This window comes from Hoplias malabaricus, chromosome 3 (genome assembly GCF_029633855.1).
Source record: "Hoplias malabaricus isolate fHopMal1 chromosome 3, fHopMal1.hap1, whole genome shotgun sequence".
Lineage (NCBI taxonomy): Eukaryota > Metazoa > Chordata > Actinopteri > Characiformes > Erythrinidae > Hoplias > Hoplias malabaricus.
Window position 1 is genome coordinate 22,948,847 of NC_089802.1, and position 17,436 is coordinate 22,966,282.

The window sequence follows — 17,436 nt, forward strand, 5'->3', positions numbered from 1 at the left end:
TTAAATAAATATTAACCTTGTAAACTGACCCATTTAAGGTGGAAATCAATAACTGTATACTAAAATTATGAATAAGAAGCACATATCAATAAAAAAGGATAACACGGTTTAATACCGTTAAAAAATAATTGATTATGTTAAATCAATTGTGCCGCAAAAAATAAATAAATAAACTTCCCACTTGCTCAAATCACTTACTGAAAGGATAAATTACACTTCACTAAAGTTTGTCTCTATAGTCTCTTATGGAGTGATAAATACCTGTGCATTTGTTCCTGCATTGCAAAATCTCCATCAAGCGTATTCATTATGTATGAAGCAAATTATAAAACATGGAGATTAAATATTCCTGTCTTAAATGCTTCTGTGTCCAAAGAGCCAGCACCTTCACAGGTTCGGCAACAAACCCATCACTGCCATTAGTGATTTGAGAATGGTCCACCAACCAAAAAAGGTATATCCTGTGACCACTGAAGTAAGAACAGAGGATGACCAACTCAACCCGTGCAGCATTAGCTACTGTCTTTAACTTTACATCTACAAGGTGGCCTAACGAGAAAGGTGTGTCAGTAGAGTGGACTCATGAAGCACTGATGTGTCTCATCTAGTGATTAAGAACTTAACACCACCACCACACCAGTATAAGTGCAACACGAAAAAAAATACTTGCTTTGTTGTTGTCCTGACCACTGATGAGGAGGGTGAATGTGGGCAAACAAAATATACTGAGAAACAAGTGGACTACAGGACTACAGTCTAATTGTAGAACTGCAATGTGTTCTGGCATGGTGAAAAAACCTGCATCCTATTTATTGCAACTGACTTTGGATTTTTGTTCCTGGTCCACCAAAATATTCTCAAATAACCAAAAATAGAACGTGAAGCATTAGTACCTGCCCAGGGCCTGGACTTTGGCAGCATGTCGTTCCTCTAGGTCACTTAGTTTCTTCTTTAGGCTGTCCACCTCAAGGCGCAACCCAGCCGAGTGTTCCATCTCCCCATCTAACAAACTGCGCAGGGACCTACAGGCAGCAACACACCACATAAACTCAGATATTGTAGAAGAATGGCAAAATAATAGCAAAATAAAATCTAGAAGCAACTGTACAAATAATCACACAAGTTAAATTTTAACTGACTTTTGATCTTTTTCTGGATTTTGTTCACTGAAGTAGGATTAGGGTAGTATGACAATAACACCATATACTGTAGTATTCTAAAAAGTTGCCAGAATTTGAACAGGAACTTTGTATATGAAAATGATAACATGATAAATTTCTGTTCCACATCTATCTGGTAACATTCAGAGAGGAGCATCATCTTAAAACACGAACATCCCAATGTTCCTATTTTATATAGGCTCACAGTACGACAGAAACCAGCCCTCTCAAATTTATTTGGCTCACAGTTATAAAGGCTCACCAAAAAAATGTATTTCTAATTTTGAATGAGCTTCTAAATTTCCAAATCAGGTCCATTCAAATGTATTTTCATAGCACTTTTTACAGCCTGATGGTGTCACAAAAATCTAATAACCCCAAGAGAGCAAGTCTGACAATGGCAATGAAAGATGGAATCAATGAGGCCTAATTGCCACAGTAATACCACAAATTTATATCCCTGAAACCTCTCAAGGCACAAAAGAATTGCATGTTTAAATAGATGGGCACAATTGGGGGAACACTCACATGTTCTGCTCAGTCAGTTCGTCTTTTCTGTTCATCATGGCCACAATGGCTTGGCGTAGTTCAACTGTAGGAACAGAAGGCATCAAAACTAATAAGACAACTCAAGTTTGAATTAAATATCCCCTTCTCTGTTAGGGGATGCTGTTTTTTGAAGAACAATAAAACGACTCATTACTGAAGAGATTTATTGTCCCATACATTTTGCAAATATTTCATACTGCTGGCATTTTCATTTGAGTAGCAAAATTAAACTAATAAAATGAACTTTGTGGGCCTTAAAATACCAACCAGACATTAATATCTTTAAGGTTAAGGTGACTTGAAAGTGTAACACATGAATCATAACACATTATTTTCTTATTCACTGGAACACAATGATTTTTCACTTTTATGTGTTTATTCAAATGTTTATTCTGCTAACAACACAATCTCCTAAAACAATTTTTCACTGTGCTTCTTTTCCTTTTGTATTTATTTTGTATATTTTTATACATATATATATATAAAAGCATCCAGGTGAAAGTCTGATGTTGGCTATGTCTGAAACAGAAGGCAGCATCCTCTTTGCCTTGCTGTCTTACAAGTCAGTGCCATACAAGACAGTATTTTGAAATGAAGGTGTTTGTAACCAAATTCCCTTAAAGACAGGCTTTAAAAACAGCAATATTTCAAAATGTTATCAGGATACTGGTACACCTACAGTGCTCGCCAAAGTAATCACAGCTTTGTAGATATTGGAGCAGAGTGCAGGCAGTGATCAAACAAGCATTTATTTCACATTTAAATACGACTCCCTCAAAATACTGTGCCTTCCACCCTCAAAATACTGCCTTATTAGACAGCATTACGCTTGTTTCCGACACAGCCAAAACTGTCGCTCTTTCCTGTCTCCTGAGATAACTTTGTGGAAGCTTTTTGCTTTCCCCTGTTCATGTGCTCACTGTGCTGAGTTTGTCTGTAACCCCTCCCACCACACATAACCCATGCAGCTGTAACAGAAAACAGAATATCGGCTCACAATCAGGAGTATCCTTGAAAAACAGCAAAACACAAATTTGCCATGTTATTTCCCAGGCAGCCACATGTCATATTAGTGAATGCCAGATTAAATTTCAATTATTGGTTTCAATGTTAAAACCCTAAGACAGACAAAAAAGGCAACCCTTCTTTCATGGCCTAGACCAGGTGTAATTAATTAAATTCTTTAAAGTCCATTAGGGAAAAAGTTCTGAAACCAAGGTCCGGAACATAATGTATAAGGAAAGATAAGAGAGTCTTTATTGTCATTATACACAAGTATAACAAAATTTCGTTGACAGTCATCCAGGCAGCAGGATATACAGTCATGTGAAAAAGTTAGGACACCCCATGAAAGCCTTTGTCTTTTTAAACATTTTTAAACATGTGGACATATGAGCTTCATTTGAAAAGTACTGAGAGATTGAGCTTATGTAACTAAACAAATAAAACCGAAGAAATTACTTAAACAAATGTTGTAAAATGTAATGAAGAAAAATGTACATTTCTTGTGAGAAAAAAGTTAGGAGACCCCTATGTTTATTATATATATATCTATGTATATATGTATCTTGGCTGATCTGGCAACCCGTTTGGCTGTTCCTGTACCCGTTTAGAAGAAGCTGTTTTGATCGCTCTGGTTTTCCTGTTACTTGTTTCTACTGTTATTTCTGTACTTATTTCTGTTTTTACAACTTACTAACCATCCATAGATCTATCTTATATATTGTCTCCGCAGGAATATTTATTACAGAGGCACTAAAACTGCCACTGGACCCTGGAGTAATGTTTCTGGTGTAAGTTACTAAAATCAACTAAAAGCGGTAAGTACATGCAATTCCATGGCTACTACTGGCTGTTTTGCCTGCTCAGAGTGTGGCATGTTTAGTTTAACCTGCTTTTCCACCTCTAGCGATAATGATAGTGGTTGTGTTTGTGCTAAGTGTCAGCTAGTTAGGTCTCTGGTGGATAAAGTGGACCAGCTAGAAGTGCGCATTCGGAGCTTATTATTATCAAGGGATAAACAGCGAGATTCAGTGCTAGCAACTCCGGGTGCCTTAGGGAGAGTTAGCACCCCCTCGACTCCGGCGTTAGAGCCCTCAAAGCGGGGTGAATGGGTGACGTCTCGGCGACATAAGGAGGCCAAAGCTAGCACATAGGGACACCACGCTCCTCCGATACGCGTGTCAAACAGGTTTTCCCCGCTCAGCAAAGCACCCGCTGAGGAGCCTGTTAAGAGTGCTCTGGTTATAGGAGACTATTGTTCGACACGTGAAATTAGCTACTCCTTTAGGGGCACCGGCAGTAACTGTTAGCTGTTTATCGGGAGCCAGAGCGCCGGATATTAGTGTCAACCTTAGACTGTTAGCTAATAGGAGATATTCGAGGATAGTCATTCATGTAGGGGCCAATGATATTCGTCTGCGGCAGTCTGAGGTAACTTAAGGTAATATTAGAGAGGTGATTAAACTGGCCCAGATGATGTCCGATGCAGTAATCTGCTCTGGTCCCATCCCAATGCGGCGCGGCGCTGAAGCCGACCGTCTGCGAACTGCCTTGAGGCGTCACCTAGGTTTAACTGTATTGAGACTGTGTCTTTCCCCCGAACTAAATGTAAAAGTAGAAAAACTTTCCTACATTTTCTAACAGCCTGTTTCAGCAACCTAATCAATATTAAATCATACACATATGATAGCAGCAACACCTCAGAACTAAAATTTGGGTTACTCAACATAAGATCACTAAACTCAAAAGCAGTCATCGTAAATATCTTAAGTGATCATAAATTCAACGTTTTCTGTCTCATGGAAACGTGGGTTAGACCAAATGAATATTCAGCACTAAATGAAGCCACCCCCCTAAGCTATAATTATGTACATAGCCCAAGATGATCAGGCAAAGGAGGTGGAGTATGTGTAATTTACCAAAATACCCTAGAAATTAGTCTTAAACTATGTGACACCTTCATTTCTTTTGAGGTTCTCTCCACCATTATTACAAATCCGGTCACAAAAAAGGACGCATTTTTAATATGCAACATTTACAGACCACCAGGGCCTTACTTAGAATTTCTGAAAGAATTCAGCGATTTTGCTGAAAACCTAGCGGATTGCAATCATAAAGTTATAATTGTAGGAGATTTCAATATCCATTTTGAGAAGGAAAGTGACCCACTAAAAAAGGCATTTACCTCAATCTTAGACTCTATTGGTGTTACTCAAAATGTAACAGGGCCTACACACTACTGCGGTCACACTTTAGACTTAGTTCTGACACTAGGTCTTAACATCGACAAAATTAATATCTTATCGCAATCCTCAGCAATCTCCGACCATTACCTAATTTCATATGAGCTACGTCTTAGCCATAATATATGTAAGACCCCTCGCTATTCTACAAAGCGTATAATAAAACCATCTAACACCCTACAATTTATAGAAAACCTCCCAGAAATATCAACACCAATTCCCACTCCATCAGACCCAATGGAGCTAGATGTACTAACTGACTATTAGTTAGTAGAAAATACCTGTCGATCTACTTTAGAAAGGTAGCACCACTTAAACATAAAAGTATAAGGCAGAAAAAGCTTGCACCATGGTATAATGATAAAACCCGTACTTTAAAACAAACATCACGGAAACTAGAGCAGAAATGGTGATCAACCAAGCTGGAAGTTTTCCATTCTGCCTGAAAAGACAGCCTTATAGAGTATAGAAATGCCCTCACTAAAGCTCGCTCAGCATATCTGGCCTCGCTGATCTCCAATAATAAAAATAATCCGAGAGTACTGTTTAGTGTGTTTTCCAGAACTACTAAAAATCAAGATTCAATCAATTAGTTGGTTCCGAACAACTAATTCCAGCAACTCTCACCAGTAAAGATTTTATGGACTTTTTTAATAATAAAATTGAGAATATTAGACAGCAAACTCAAGCCACAGGATTAAATCAGACCTGGCTGCCACCCAATGTGACTGATATAAAACATAATGTAATTGTAAAAGAAAGACTTGAAACCTTTTACCCACTCCCACAGTTAGAACTAGAGAAGATTATCACCTCCGCAAACTGTACAACTTGCACACTTGATGCAATTCCCACAAAATTACTAAAAGAAGTACTACCAGCTATTATCAATCCTCTTTTAACTATAGTAAACTCATCCCTTAGCATGGGCCATGTACCCAAAGCTTTTAGACTAGCAGTTATTAAACCTATGATCAAGAAACCAAATCTTGATGCTAGTACACTGTCTAATTACAGGCCTATTTCTAATCTGCCATTTCTAGATCTTAGAAAAAGCCGTGGCCCAACAACTTAGTTCATATCTACATAAGATATAAGTTATAAGCAACCATGACATTAACTTTCACTGTTACGCAGACGACACGCAATTGTATATTTCAGCCAAGCCCGATGACAAACACAGATTAAAGAAAATAGAGGACTGTGTAAAAGACGTGAAAGGCTGGATGTTGCGTAACTTCCTCCTTCTAAACAGCAACAAAACAGAAGTCCTGCTTTTTGGTCCAAAGGTGGCAAGAAATAAATTCAAATTTAATTTTAAATCTCGCTGACTTTCCAGTTAAACCTGGTTCAGCAGCAAAAAATCTTGGTGTCATAATTGCCCCGGATTTATCATTTGATCAACACATAGGTAGTATCACTAGGACAGCTTTTTTACATCTTCGCAATATTGCTAAGATTAGAAATGCCTTATCCCTGCAGGATGCAGAAACATTAGTACATGCCTTTATTACTTCAAGGCTTGACTACTGAAACGCACTACTGTCAGGATGCACCAGTAGCAATTTAAGGAAACTTCACCTAGTTCAAAATGCTGCAGCCAGGGTCCTCACTCAGTTCTATCATCACTTCATTGGCTGCCTGTAAAATTCCGCATCGACTACAAAATTCTGTTATTAACATATAAAGCTCTACATTGGCTCACTCCTGAATACCTTCAAGATACAATTTCCTATTATGAGCCTCTACGTTTAATCAGATCACAGAATACTGGTTTTTTAATTGTTCCCAGAAATCAGAAGGCCTCAGCTGGAGGAAGAGCCTTGTCTTATAAAGCCCCCAATTCTGGAATGATCTTCCAGAAAATGTTCGGGACTCAGACACAGTCGCAATCTTCAATGCTAGGCTAAAACTCATTTGTTTAGTTTATATTTTGGTAGTTAATGCTCCCCCATAGATAAAGGTTCCCTTTACATTTTTCTGAGTAAACGACTGCCCACCTGTCCGTCTGGACACTGATGGATGACTGTCGAGATCCTCCTCCATGCTTCAGACCAGCTGCCCACGCTCCAGCAACCACCAAGTGCCTTGAAGCTGTTCTCACGGACTACTAACTATTATTACCAGTAGATTGACCAGAGGAGGATGGGTCACCCCTTGTGAGCCTTGGTTCCTCCCAAGGTTACTTCCTCAGCTGAGGGAGTTTTTCCTTGCCACTGTCGCCCCTGGCTTGCTTACTTAGGGTTTTTTACATTTTTTTTTACATTTAATGTCAAATCTTTGTCTTACTGGAATTCTGTGAAGCTGCTTTGTGACAACATCAGTTGTAAAAAGCGCTATACAAATAAATTTGATTTGATTACTGTTTACAATATCCATATTTAGAATCAGGTGCACCACATCAGCTGTCTTATTTAAACCTAGTTTGATTTGCACTTGATTGCTGATGAGATCTGCATGGCGAGATCTAAAGAGCTCTATGAGGCCTTCAGAAAGAAGGTTATAGATGTAAATGAGCCTGGGAAGTGATGTAAAAAGATCTCAAAACAATTAGAAATCAGCAATTCCACTGTCCAAAATGTCATAACAGGACCTACAATTAGCTCTTACCACAGTTGATGTCAAGGTACATCTGCCATCAGGAAATTGCTCAAGTTTGATTGTCATAGGAGGTGTGCAAGGAGGAAACCCATGCTGTCAAAAAGACATCAGGGCAAGACTAAATTTTGCCAGAAAGCACCTAGACAAAGACCAGGACTTCTGAAACAATGTGCTTTGGACAGTTGAATCCAAAGCTGAATTCTTTGGGTACAGTAACAGAAATCAGGTCTTGCACAAACCAACACAGCATTTGAGCACAAGAACCCCATATCAGCTGTGAAGCACAGAGGTGGATATGTCATGGTTTGGGGCTGCTTTGCTGCAGCAGGGCCTGGCAAGCTCTCCATAATAAAATCTACTATGAATTATTCACTGTATCAGAGGGTGCTTGAAGAAGTAAGAAATGCAGAGTTCTGGAATGGCCAGATCAGAGCCTGGATCTTAATCCTACTGAGATGATTTGGGGTGATCTGTGCATTCAAGAAACCCCTCAGATATCACACAGCTAAAAGAATTCAGCATGGAGGAATGGGAAAATCTCTCTCCCAGTCGATGTTGGAGACTGGTAGATGTTTACTGAAAAAATCTAATTGAGGTCATTTCAGCCAGAGGAGGAAATACCAGAAATTAGGGCATATGGTGACCTAACATTTTCATCACAGGCAATGTACATTTTTGTTTATTACAACTTATATTTATAAGTAATTTCTTTAGTTACATAAGCTCCATCTCTCAGTACTGTTCAAATGAGGCTCAAATGTCCATATGATTAAATATGTTCAGAGGAAGTTCACAAGGAACTTTCTTCAAGGTTGAGCATTTTTTAAGATGTGCAGCCTTCGTTGTGCCCCTCTCTCTTTTTTTTTTTAAGGTATGAAGTGTTAGAAGACCATGCTATCTGTTTGTTTATGTGGACACCACAGAATTTCACACTCTCCACACATTTGTCTGCTTCTCCAAATTGGTGGAGGAGGAGGTGGCCTGGTTGATTTGTTCTCCATAAGTCCACAATAGTCACCTTTTTCTTGGAGGTGTTAAGTGCCAGGTCATTAGCTTTGCACCATTCTCCTAGACATTCCACCACATTCCTGTAGGCCCATTCATCGCCATCTGAAATAAGGCCCACTATTGTTGTATTGTCTGCAAATTTTATGTCATTTGATGGGTGAGTGGGGGTCATGAGTAAACAGAGTGAAGAGAAGGGGGGCTTAGTACGCAGCCCTGTGGAGTAACCATGTTCAGGATAAGTGTGGATAAGGTGTAGTTTCCCATCCTGACTCTTTACGGTCTGTCAGACAGGAAGTCCTTGAGCCAGGTACATATGGGTGCGCCTTGCCTTACAATCAGTAATTTTAGAACTACAAAGTGCTGTATGGTTAGTGGAGCTGATAAAATTAACAATAACTATAGATAGAAGGCAGTTGTTCCTGATCCTGTGATCACTCAGTGTATATTTATATCAATATTCATTTTATGTGTATTTATATTTTTATGTATTTATTATATTTTTATATTAATCAGAGTGAAAATTTGTGGAGAGGTTTATGACCCAGTGCTCTGGCTGCGCAGTGATCACCTGCTTACTCCAAGAGAAGACAATAAAGAGTTAAATATGTCTTATGTCCAGCCATACCTTCACATTCTCTTTCATCTTGATAAATCTCAGGATGTGGCCATGACTCAACGGTCTCTATTATATTTTATGGACTTATTCCACTGCTTTTTAACTAACTATCAAATAGGAACCCTTCAATGTTTTAAAATATGTTTGATAAGGTCTCTGAGGAAGAGCCTTTTGTTAAAGCAAGGAACATGTAATGATTTCAATTTACTGGAAATTTTAAAATTAACATTTAGGAACTGTTGTTGGACTAATCATATGTCAGTGTTAAGAGATGGTAAGCTGGGAAGCTACTATACATATGTAAACTATATTGCCAAAAGTATTCAGTCACCCATACAAATAATTTAATTCCGGTGTTTCACTCACTTCCACTTCCCACAGGAGTATAAATCCCAAGCACCTAGACATGCAGATTGCTACAGATCTCCAAACTTCATGTGGCCTTCAGATTAGTGCATATAGAGTTTCATGGAATGGGTTTCCATGGCCAAGCACCTGTACCCCAGCTTTACATCGCCAAGTGTATTGCAAAGCATCAGATTCAGTGGTGTAAAACACACAGTCACTTGACTCTAGAGCGGTGGAGCTCTCTAGAGTGATGAATCATACTTTTCCATCTGGCAAACCAATGGATGAGTCTGGGTTTGGCAGTTGCCAGGAGAAAAGACTTGTTTGACTGCATTGTGCCAAGTGTAAAATTTGGTGGAGGGAGGATTATGGTGCAGTGTTTTTCAGGATATGGTTCAGCTTAGTTCCAGTGAAAGGAACGCTTAACGCTTCAGCATACCAAGAGATTTTGGACAATTTCTTGTCCCTAACTTTGCGAGAACAATTAGGGGTTGGCCCCTTCCTGTTCCAATATGACTGCCCTCCAGTGCACACAGCAAGGTCTGTAAAGACATGGATGGATGAGTTTGGTGTGGAAGAACTTGAGTGGTCTGCACCGAGCCCTAACCTCCACCCAATAGAACACCTTTGAGATGAATTAGAGCAGAGACTGCAATCCAGGCCTTCTCATCCAACATCAGTGTCTCACTCAGGCTCATATGCATGTGAAGGCAGCTGAGCTAATACCTTTGGCAATATAGTGTATGTATGTAAAAGTATTTGCTCGTCTGACTTGGCACGCATATGAAATTGAGTGATATCTCATTATTAATGCATAGGGTTTAATATGATGTCGGCCCACCATTTGGAGCTATTACAGCTTCAAATCTTCTGGGAAAGTTGTCCACAAGGTTTAGGTGTGTGATTGGAACACACACACACACACACACACACACACACACACACACACACAAACCAGATTCCAAAAAAGTTGGGACACTAAACAAATTGTGAATAAAAATTGAATGCAATGATGTGGAGATGGCAAATGTCAATATTTTATTCGTAATAGAACATAGATGACAGATCAAAAATTTAATCTGCATAAATGTAACATTTTAAAGGACAAATATGTTGATTCAAAATTTCACAGTGTCAACAAATCCCAAAAAAGTTGGGACAAGTAGCAGTAAGTAGCTAGAAAAAGGAAATTGAGCATATAACGAACAGCTGGAAGACCAATTAACACTAATTAGGTCAATTGACATCATCATTGGGCATAAAAAGAGCTTCTCAGAGTTTCAGTGTCTCTCTGAAGCCAAGATGGTAAGAGGATCACCAATTCCACCATTGTTGCGCAGAAAGATAGTGCAGCAATACCAGAATGGTGTTACACAGCGTAAAATAGCAAGTACTTTTAAGTTATCATCATCAACCGTGCATAACATCATCAAATGATTCAGAGAATCTGGAACAATTGCTGTGCGTAAGGGTCAAAGCTGTAAAACTCTACTTGGATGCTTGTGATCTCCGGGCCCTTAAACGTCACTGCACCTCAAACAGGAATGCCACTGTCAAGGAAATAACAGAATGGGCTCAGGAATACTTCCAGAAAGCATTGTCAGTGAACACAATCCACCATGCCATCCGCCGTTGCCAGCTGAAACTCTACAGTGCAAAGAGGAAGTCATTTCTAAGCAAGCTCCACAAGCTCAAATGTTTGCACTGGGACAGGGGTCTTTTTAAATGGAGTTTTGCAAAACGGAAGACTTTTCTGTGGTCAGATGAGTCACGATTTGAAGTTCTTTATGGAACACTGGGATGCCATGTCATCCGGACCAGAGAGGACAAGGATAACCCAAGTTGTTATCAACGCTCCGTTCAGAAGCCTGCATCACTGATGGTATGGGGTTACATGAGTGCTTGTGGCATGGCAGCTTGCATGTCTGGAAAGGCACCATTAACGCAGAGAACTATGTTCAGGTTCTAGAACTACATATGCTCCCATCTAGACGTCATCTTTCATGGAAGACCCTGCATTTTTCAACAAGATAATGCCAGACCAAATTCTGCAGCAATCAAATCATCATGGCTACGTAGGAGAAGGATCCGGGTACTGAAATGGCCAACCTGCAGTCCAGATTTTTCAACTATAGAGAACATTTGGCGCATCATAAAGAGGAAGGTGTGACAAAGAAGGCCCAAGACGATTGAACAGTTAGAGGCCTGTATTAGATATGAATGGGAGAGCATTCCTATTTCTAAACTTGAGAAACTGGTCTCCTCTGTCCCCAGACGTCTGTTGAGTGTTGTAAGAAGGGGGATGCCAAAAAAATGGCCTTGTCTCAAATTATTTGGGATTTGTTGACGCCATGAAAATTTGAATCAACATATTTTTCCTTTAAAATGTTACATTTACTCAGATTACTCAGACTTTTTTGGAATCCGGTTTATATACATACAGTATATAAATAAAGAGAGAGAGAGAGAAAGAAAGAGAGAGAGAGAGAGAGAGAATGAGAGCAAGCCTCCTCTCTGGAGCCTATTGTTTTAGACAGATCCTAAACAAAAACACAAAATTATATGCATGCAAATTTACAGTGACATCCAAATGATTGTTTTTCATTGACTCAGAGGTTCATTATTTTTCTTAATTTCATTCATCCATGCAGACCTGTTTGTATCTAGTTCTTATATGCAATGTGATACATGCACCAAAATGTGGTTTCCAAACACATCACATGTGCTACTTTTAGCAGAGTTAGCTTTTGAGCCCTGTTACTATATGTGACATATGCTCTATTTTCATCTTGCTGTTTTCTAGTTTTGAAGCTCAAGTTAGCCACAAGCCAGCTTTGACTTTTCAGCACAATGTTTTAAGCACAGAGGGAGTCTCCATGATCGTTGAACATGAACCAACAATGCCCTCCACTGGAGGATAGTAGACTCCTTTTCTTTTTAGAGAAAAATGAAAGAACTACATTATGAAAATGTAAGCTTCTCTTTGGCCTTCACCTCTTAGTAGCTCCTACCACACAATCAGTGCTGAATATTTGTTGCCAAAGTTATTTACACTCAATAGTACTACACCCAGCAGCATTAATGTGGCCACAGATGAGTGGTTTTGAAAACAAATGGAACCTTAGTGCCAATGTCACAAAATCTAACTTTACTGAAGCAAAGCTTTGTCTGAGCAGAGTGCAAAAATGCTGACATTTAATAACCATTTCATTACATGCTATTTAGGATTTAACATGAAAACTAAAATTTCACTTCTATTCAAATTCCACTGTCATGTTTTTATTTACCCTGTCATGATTTATGAAGCCTAGAATTAGCTTTTCTTTGAAGCTGGTTAAACTTGTAATATTATGGGTAATACTTCCAAAAAATTTCCAAAACTGATGCAATTGAAGAAACCCTATAACCTGGCAGAGCCATTCACAAGCCCACCAAGGTCTTTCTAACCACCAGGGGTGCATTTCCCCAAAGCATATTTGCTAACTACGTTAGCAGCTTACATAGTTTGAACAATGCAGTTGTGATGCAAGTGTTTCTCAAAACCATCATTGGAACTATCAAGGAAACTGAGTTGGTAACTTGCATAGACCGAACCATGGTTAAATGACACGGGTGTTTCCCAAAACCATAGTTCCATCGAACATTCGCAGACACAGTGGTTAAGTTGTGTGGTTGGAACTACAGCTCTAAAACTGTGGTTAAACAGGTTAAGCTTTAGTTACTGGTGACTCACTGAATATATCATGCATTACATTTTCCACAGAGCACTGCTGGACAGAATACATTCTATTTCCTACTCCCACCTCTAAGATGAGGAGTTGGGGCAGCATGCAGGCCTGATTTACAGGTCTTTTTTGAAGTAAGGAATGGGTAGAAGTTATTGGATGCAGAAAGGATCAATCAGGGTGAAATATGTTACTCATTATACAACCAGTACATTTATACAAATAAAGAGCAATAGTAATTACTCTCGTGGGTTGGGGACACTGGGGATCTGAGGAGTTATTCACTGCAATGGGAGAAGATGCTTCAATGGGTCTGGGTGTGAGGGCCTCTGTGTTGAGGCAGTGGGATAGACAGATGAATTCCCAGAATGAGGGGATTCTGGGTTCCAGGGGACAGCACAGCCCTGGGGAGAAATGGTTCTATATAGAACCCTAAACACTTGAAGAACCTTTTGCATGATTAAAGGTTTCTTTTCATCATGAACGTTCTTCAGATTGGGGGTTCAAAAGGGTTCTATATGGCACAAAAAAGGGTTCTTCTATTATTATGGTTTCAAGCTTGTAACTGGTTATGGTGCCATACAGAAGCCTTTTCTACAAGGTGCTATATAGAACCCTCTTTAGTACATTCTCCATCAATCTGAAAAACACTTTCATGATGCAAAGAACTACTGGTCCTCCCAGCCAAGCAAGCTATTCTCTACAACATCAGCATCAAGCTAGAGTCCCTATCAGTGTCTCCCACCAAGGTTGTAAGAAACCTAGATGTCATGGTTGATGACCAGCTGACCTTCGCAGATCACGTTACCGCTGTAGCTCGATCGTGCCACTTCTCCCTATTCAACATAAGGAAGATTAGGCCATACCGAACTCAACATACAACACAGCTCCTTGTTCAGACGTTAGTAATCTCCCGTCTAGACTATTGCAACGCCCTCCTGACAGGTCTTCCGGCCTGTGCTGTGAGACCGCTACAGATGATCCAGAATGCTGCAGCACGCCTGGTCTTCAACCAGCCTAAAAGAGCACATGTCACGCCCCTATTAGTTGAGCTGCATTGGCTACCCTTAGCTGCTCGCATCAAATTTAAATCACTAATGATGGCCTTCAGAGTATTCACTGGTTCTGCTCCCATCTACCTCAATAGACTCTTAAAACCATACGTTAGCGCCCGCCCTCTCCATTCCTCAAAGGAGCGCCAACTAACACGACCAACCCCCCGTACAGGTCAGTTGAGGCTATTCTCATCTCTGGTACCACGCTGGTGGAACGAGCTTCCAAGCACTATCAGAGCAACAGGAACCCTCCCCGCATTCAAGAAATCCTTGAAAACCCAGCTCTTCCGAGAGTATCTTTTGCACTGAATGTCTTTCTTTAATGCACTTATTACTTCCTGGCATATTGCACTTAATGTAAGGTATTTTGTATAATTTGTGCTGTATGTGTTTGTAGTTCGAATGTTAGATCCTCGTTTGTAAGTCGCTTTGGATAAAAGCGTCTGCCAAATGCATAAATGTAATGTAATGCAAAGGATCTATATAGAACCATTTCCTTTACTAAAGAACCCTTGTAGAACCATACATTTTAAGGGTGAGATTTTGGCATAAACATATAGCATTTATTTTCTCACATATTCCCCACCAGCTCTAAACAATCAAAACAATCTTTCTACTTTCCCTGTTATTTCTTTTATTTTACTTTAAAATATGCATTTATTTTTTATTCAAGTAACGATATTCTTTTTGCTGCTAATTATTTATCATTACAATGAGAATAATTTTAGTCACAGTTCTCATATTTTCGCATCATTTTACAAAATGTGTGAGTTTTTGCAAGTTTCCCACAGTGAAAGTCAGACCAAACACATCTGGAACCATTGTAGTTCAGACTACTGTGGTTTAAACCGGCATGGTTCAAACCAACATGGTTCAAACTACTGTAGTACTATCAAAGTACAACAGTTTTGGGAAATGGTCAGACTTCAGATGTTGGTTAGTTTAACAATGCATCGTACCATGTTAGTTCAATGCTAGGTTCCATTGTTGTACGGGAAACCCACCCCAGAATATCAGTGCTATGGCTGACACCATAGCCTAGCTGGAGTAAAGAACACTGCAGATCCCTCTGCCACAGCCACATATAACTGACAGCTACAGCAGTCTCATTGACATTCGCTGAGACACAGATGCCAAATGGAAATGGCTGAAATAGAACTTCAATATTTAAACAAAACATGAAAATGAATATAAGAGAAAAAATGTATTTAAGATGTTTATTAACATATTAGTAAAACATCCCATTATTTTACAACCTCATTTGTCAGCATTCTCTGCACCTTCTGCATCTTCTATTATTTCTAATGGTGCCACACAGACAATTACAAATAATAACTGGGATGCAGTTTCAAGTTCTTAGCATAAAACTTGTTGACTCATAACACAATCTCTCATTTTGATATATTAAAAAGGCAGGATTACTAAATGGAAAACTTACCCACAGTCATGGAATCAGGGAGACCAGGAGTGACAAGTGAACAAGTCAAAGAAGCATTTGAGGGTGGTGGGCTGGATTCCATGCTGAAAGAATGAAAGAAAAACTCAGTTAATGATTAGCAGCTCAGCATTAGACATTTCATATTGTCAAACAGAGTTTACCTGAACTGTGTCTGAGATTTAGTTTTTTCGGTGTCAGTGGCTGAGCTTGAGCTTTTGGTCTGTTCTTGAAATCCCATTATCTCAGTGGAGCTAGCATCTGAAGTAGAAAATAAAGCTACGTGTCACAATTATTATACAATTACACCAAAGAAATTGTGTACAAAACAAAAGAACACTATTTGGATAATATAAACAGTTTGATTCTAAGAATGACAATCATTCCTTCTCTACTAAGGAAGCAATTTGTGAATACAATCAAATAGACATGGTGTGCTGTTTTCACCTTGTTGTGTGTAAAGTTCTGCCGACGTAAAAGGAATGTGGACATCTGAGCTTTCATTGTCAGCCTCTGTATTGATCTGCCTGGGGCTCCATGTGGACACACTGGACAAGCTCCCAATTACAGACCTAGGTGAAAAGATGCAATCCACCAGATTCTAAATTTGCTAAATTAATTGCAAAATGAACAATACAAATCATAATGCATTTTCATCAAATCTATAAAGCAACATTTAAAATAATCATCAAGTAAGGGAAATTAGTAACATTAGGAATTCTGCTCAAGAACATAGCATAGAAAACTGAATATTTGAATGAATCCAGACATTCACATGATGCAAGAAATATAAAGAATTTTTAAAGAAATATAAAGAATATAAAGACAAGCTGTGATCTATGCTGGAGGCTCAAAACGCACAAGCAAATATTCACTAATTGGTAAGTGGGCCTGCTTGCCTACTGCACCCATACTACAACCTTTATTGTGAATACTGCCAGGCATATAGGAGACATGATTTATCTTAAAATTCAACTATGTTTTAAAAGCCCAGTCAGTGGGCCTGAAATTGGGATGGTATGAGAAATGAAAAATAAAACCGAAAGGATCCAAGGATTTGTAAATTCACTGAGACCTGCAATTACATTTTAACTAAAATCAATCAATAAATGCCTTATTCTACTCATTTTGTGTACATGCTCATTCTGAAATCAATGCCTCTCTCTCATATATATATATATATATATATATATATATATATATATATATATATATATATGCGCACACAATACCCATGCATCAATCAGGGTTAAATATGAAAATAGCATTCATAAAAGACCTTGTCCTTTGTTTGAGATAATTATAATTTTCATATGCTGACTGAAATAATGGATGTTGCATTCATTATCCAGCGCAAAAAAAAAATACTGACTGTTACCCTTGTAAAATTGAAAAGCCAGCATTTGTCATTACATGGAAGCATATTAGTACCCATGTAATTTGTAAATTTCGCAACCATACAGACGTAATAAGCCCTGAAATATAAATTCACATTTTGACAAAACACATGCTGCCTTCTCTGCAATTTCTTTTTCATGGACATCCTTTTTTATTTCAGCATGGCAGTACCAAGCCCCATTTAGCACAGCTCAAATCCTATATTGACTAAATATATGAAAACATTTTTCTTTCAGAACTACAGCAATTTTCTCCTCAGTTCCCAAACATATACAGAGTGTTGTTAAAAGTAGAGG

General features: G+C 38.8%; 1 protein-coding gene across 3 annotated transcripts in view; it reads right to left on the reverse strand.

Moving 5' to 3' along the window:
* The window catches only part of snx29 (sorting nexin 29), a 160,006-nt gene that overhangs the window by 117,621 nt on the left and 24,949 nt on the right, over positions 1 to 17,436 (reverse strand). For all 3 annotated transcript variants that reach the window (XM_066664497.1, XM_066664499.1, XM_066664498.1), the window contains exons 9-13: positions 16,190 to 16,314; positions 15,907 to 16,003; positions 15,746 to 15,828; positions 1,689 to 1,752; positions 894 to 1,022 (exon numbers count right to left, since the gene is read on the reverse strand). In XM_066664497.1, coding sequence (XP_066520594.1) covers positions 894 to 1,022; positions 1,689 to 1,752; positions 15,746 to 15,828; positions 15,907 to 16,003; positions 16,190 to 16,314 — 498 coding nt within the window. The remainder of the gene's footprint in view (positions 1 to 893; positions 1,023 to 1,688; positions 1,753 to 15,745; positions 15,829 to 15,906; positions 16,004 to 16,189; positions 16,315 to 17,436) is intronic.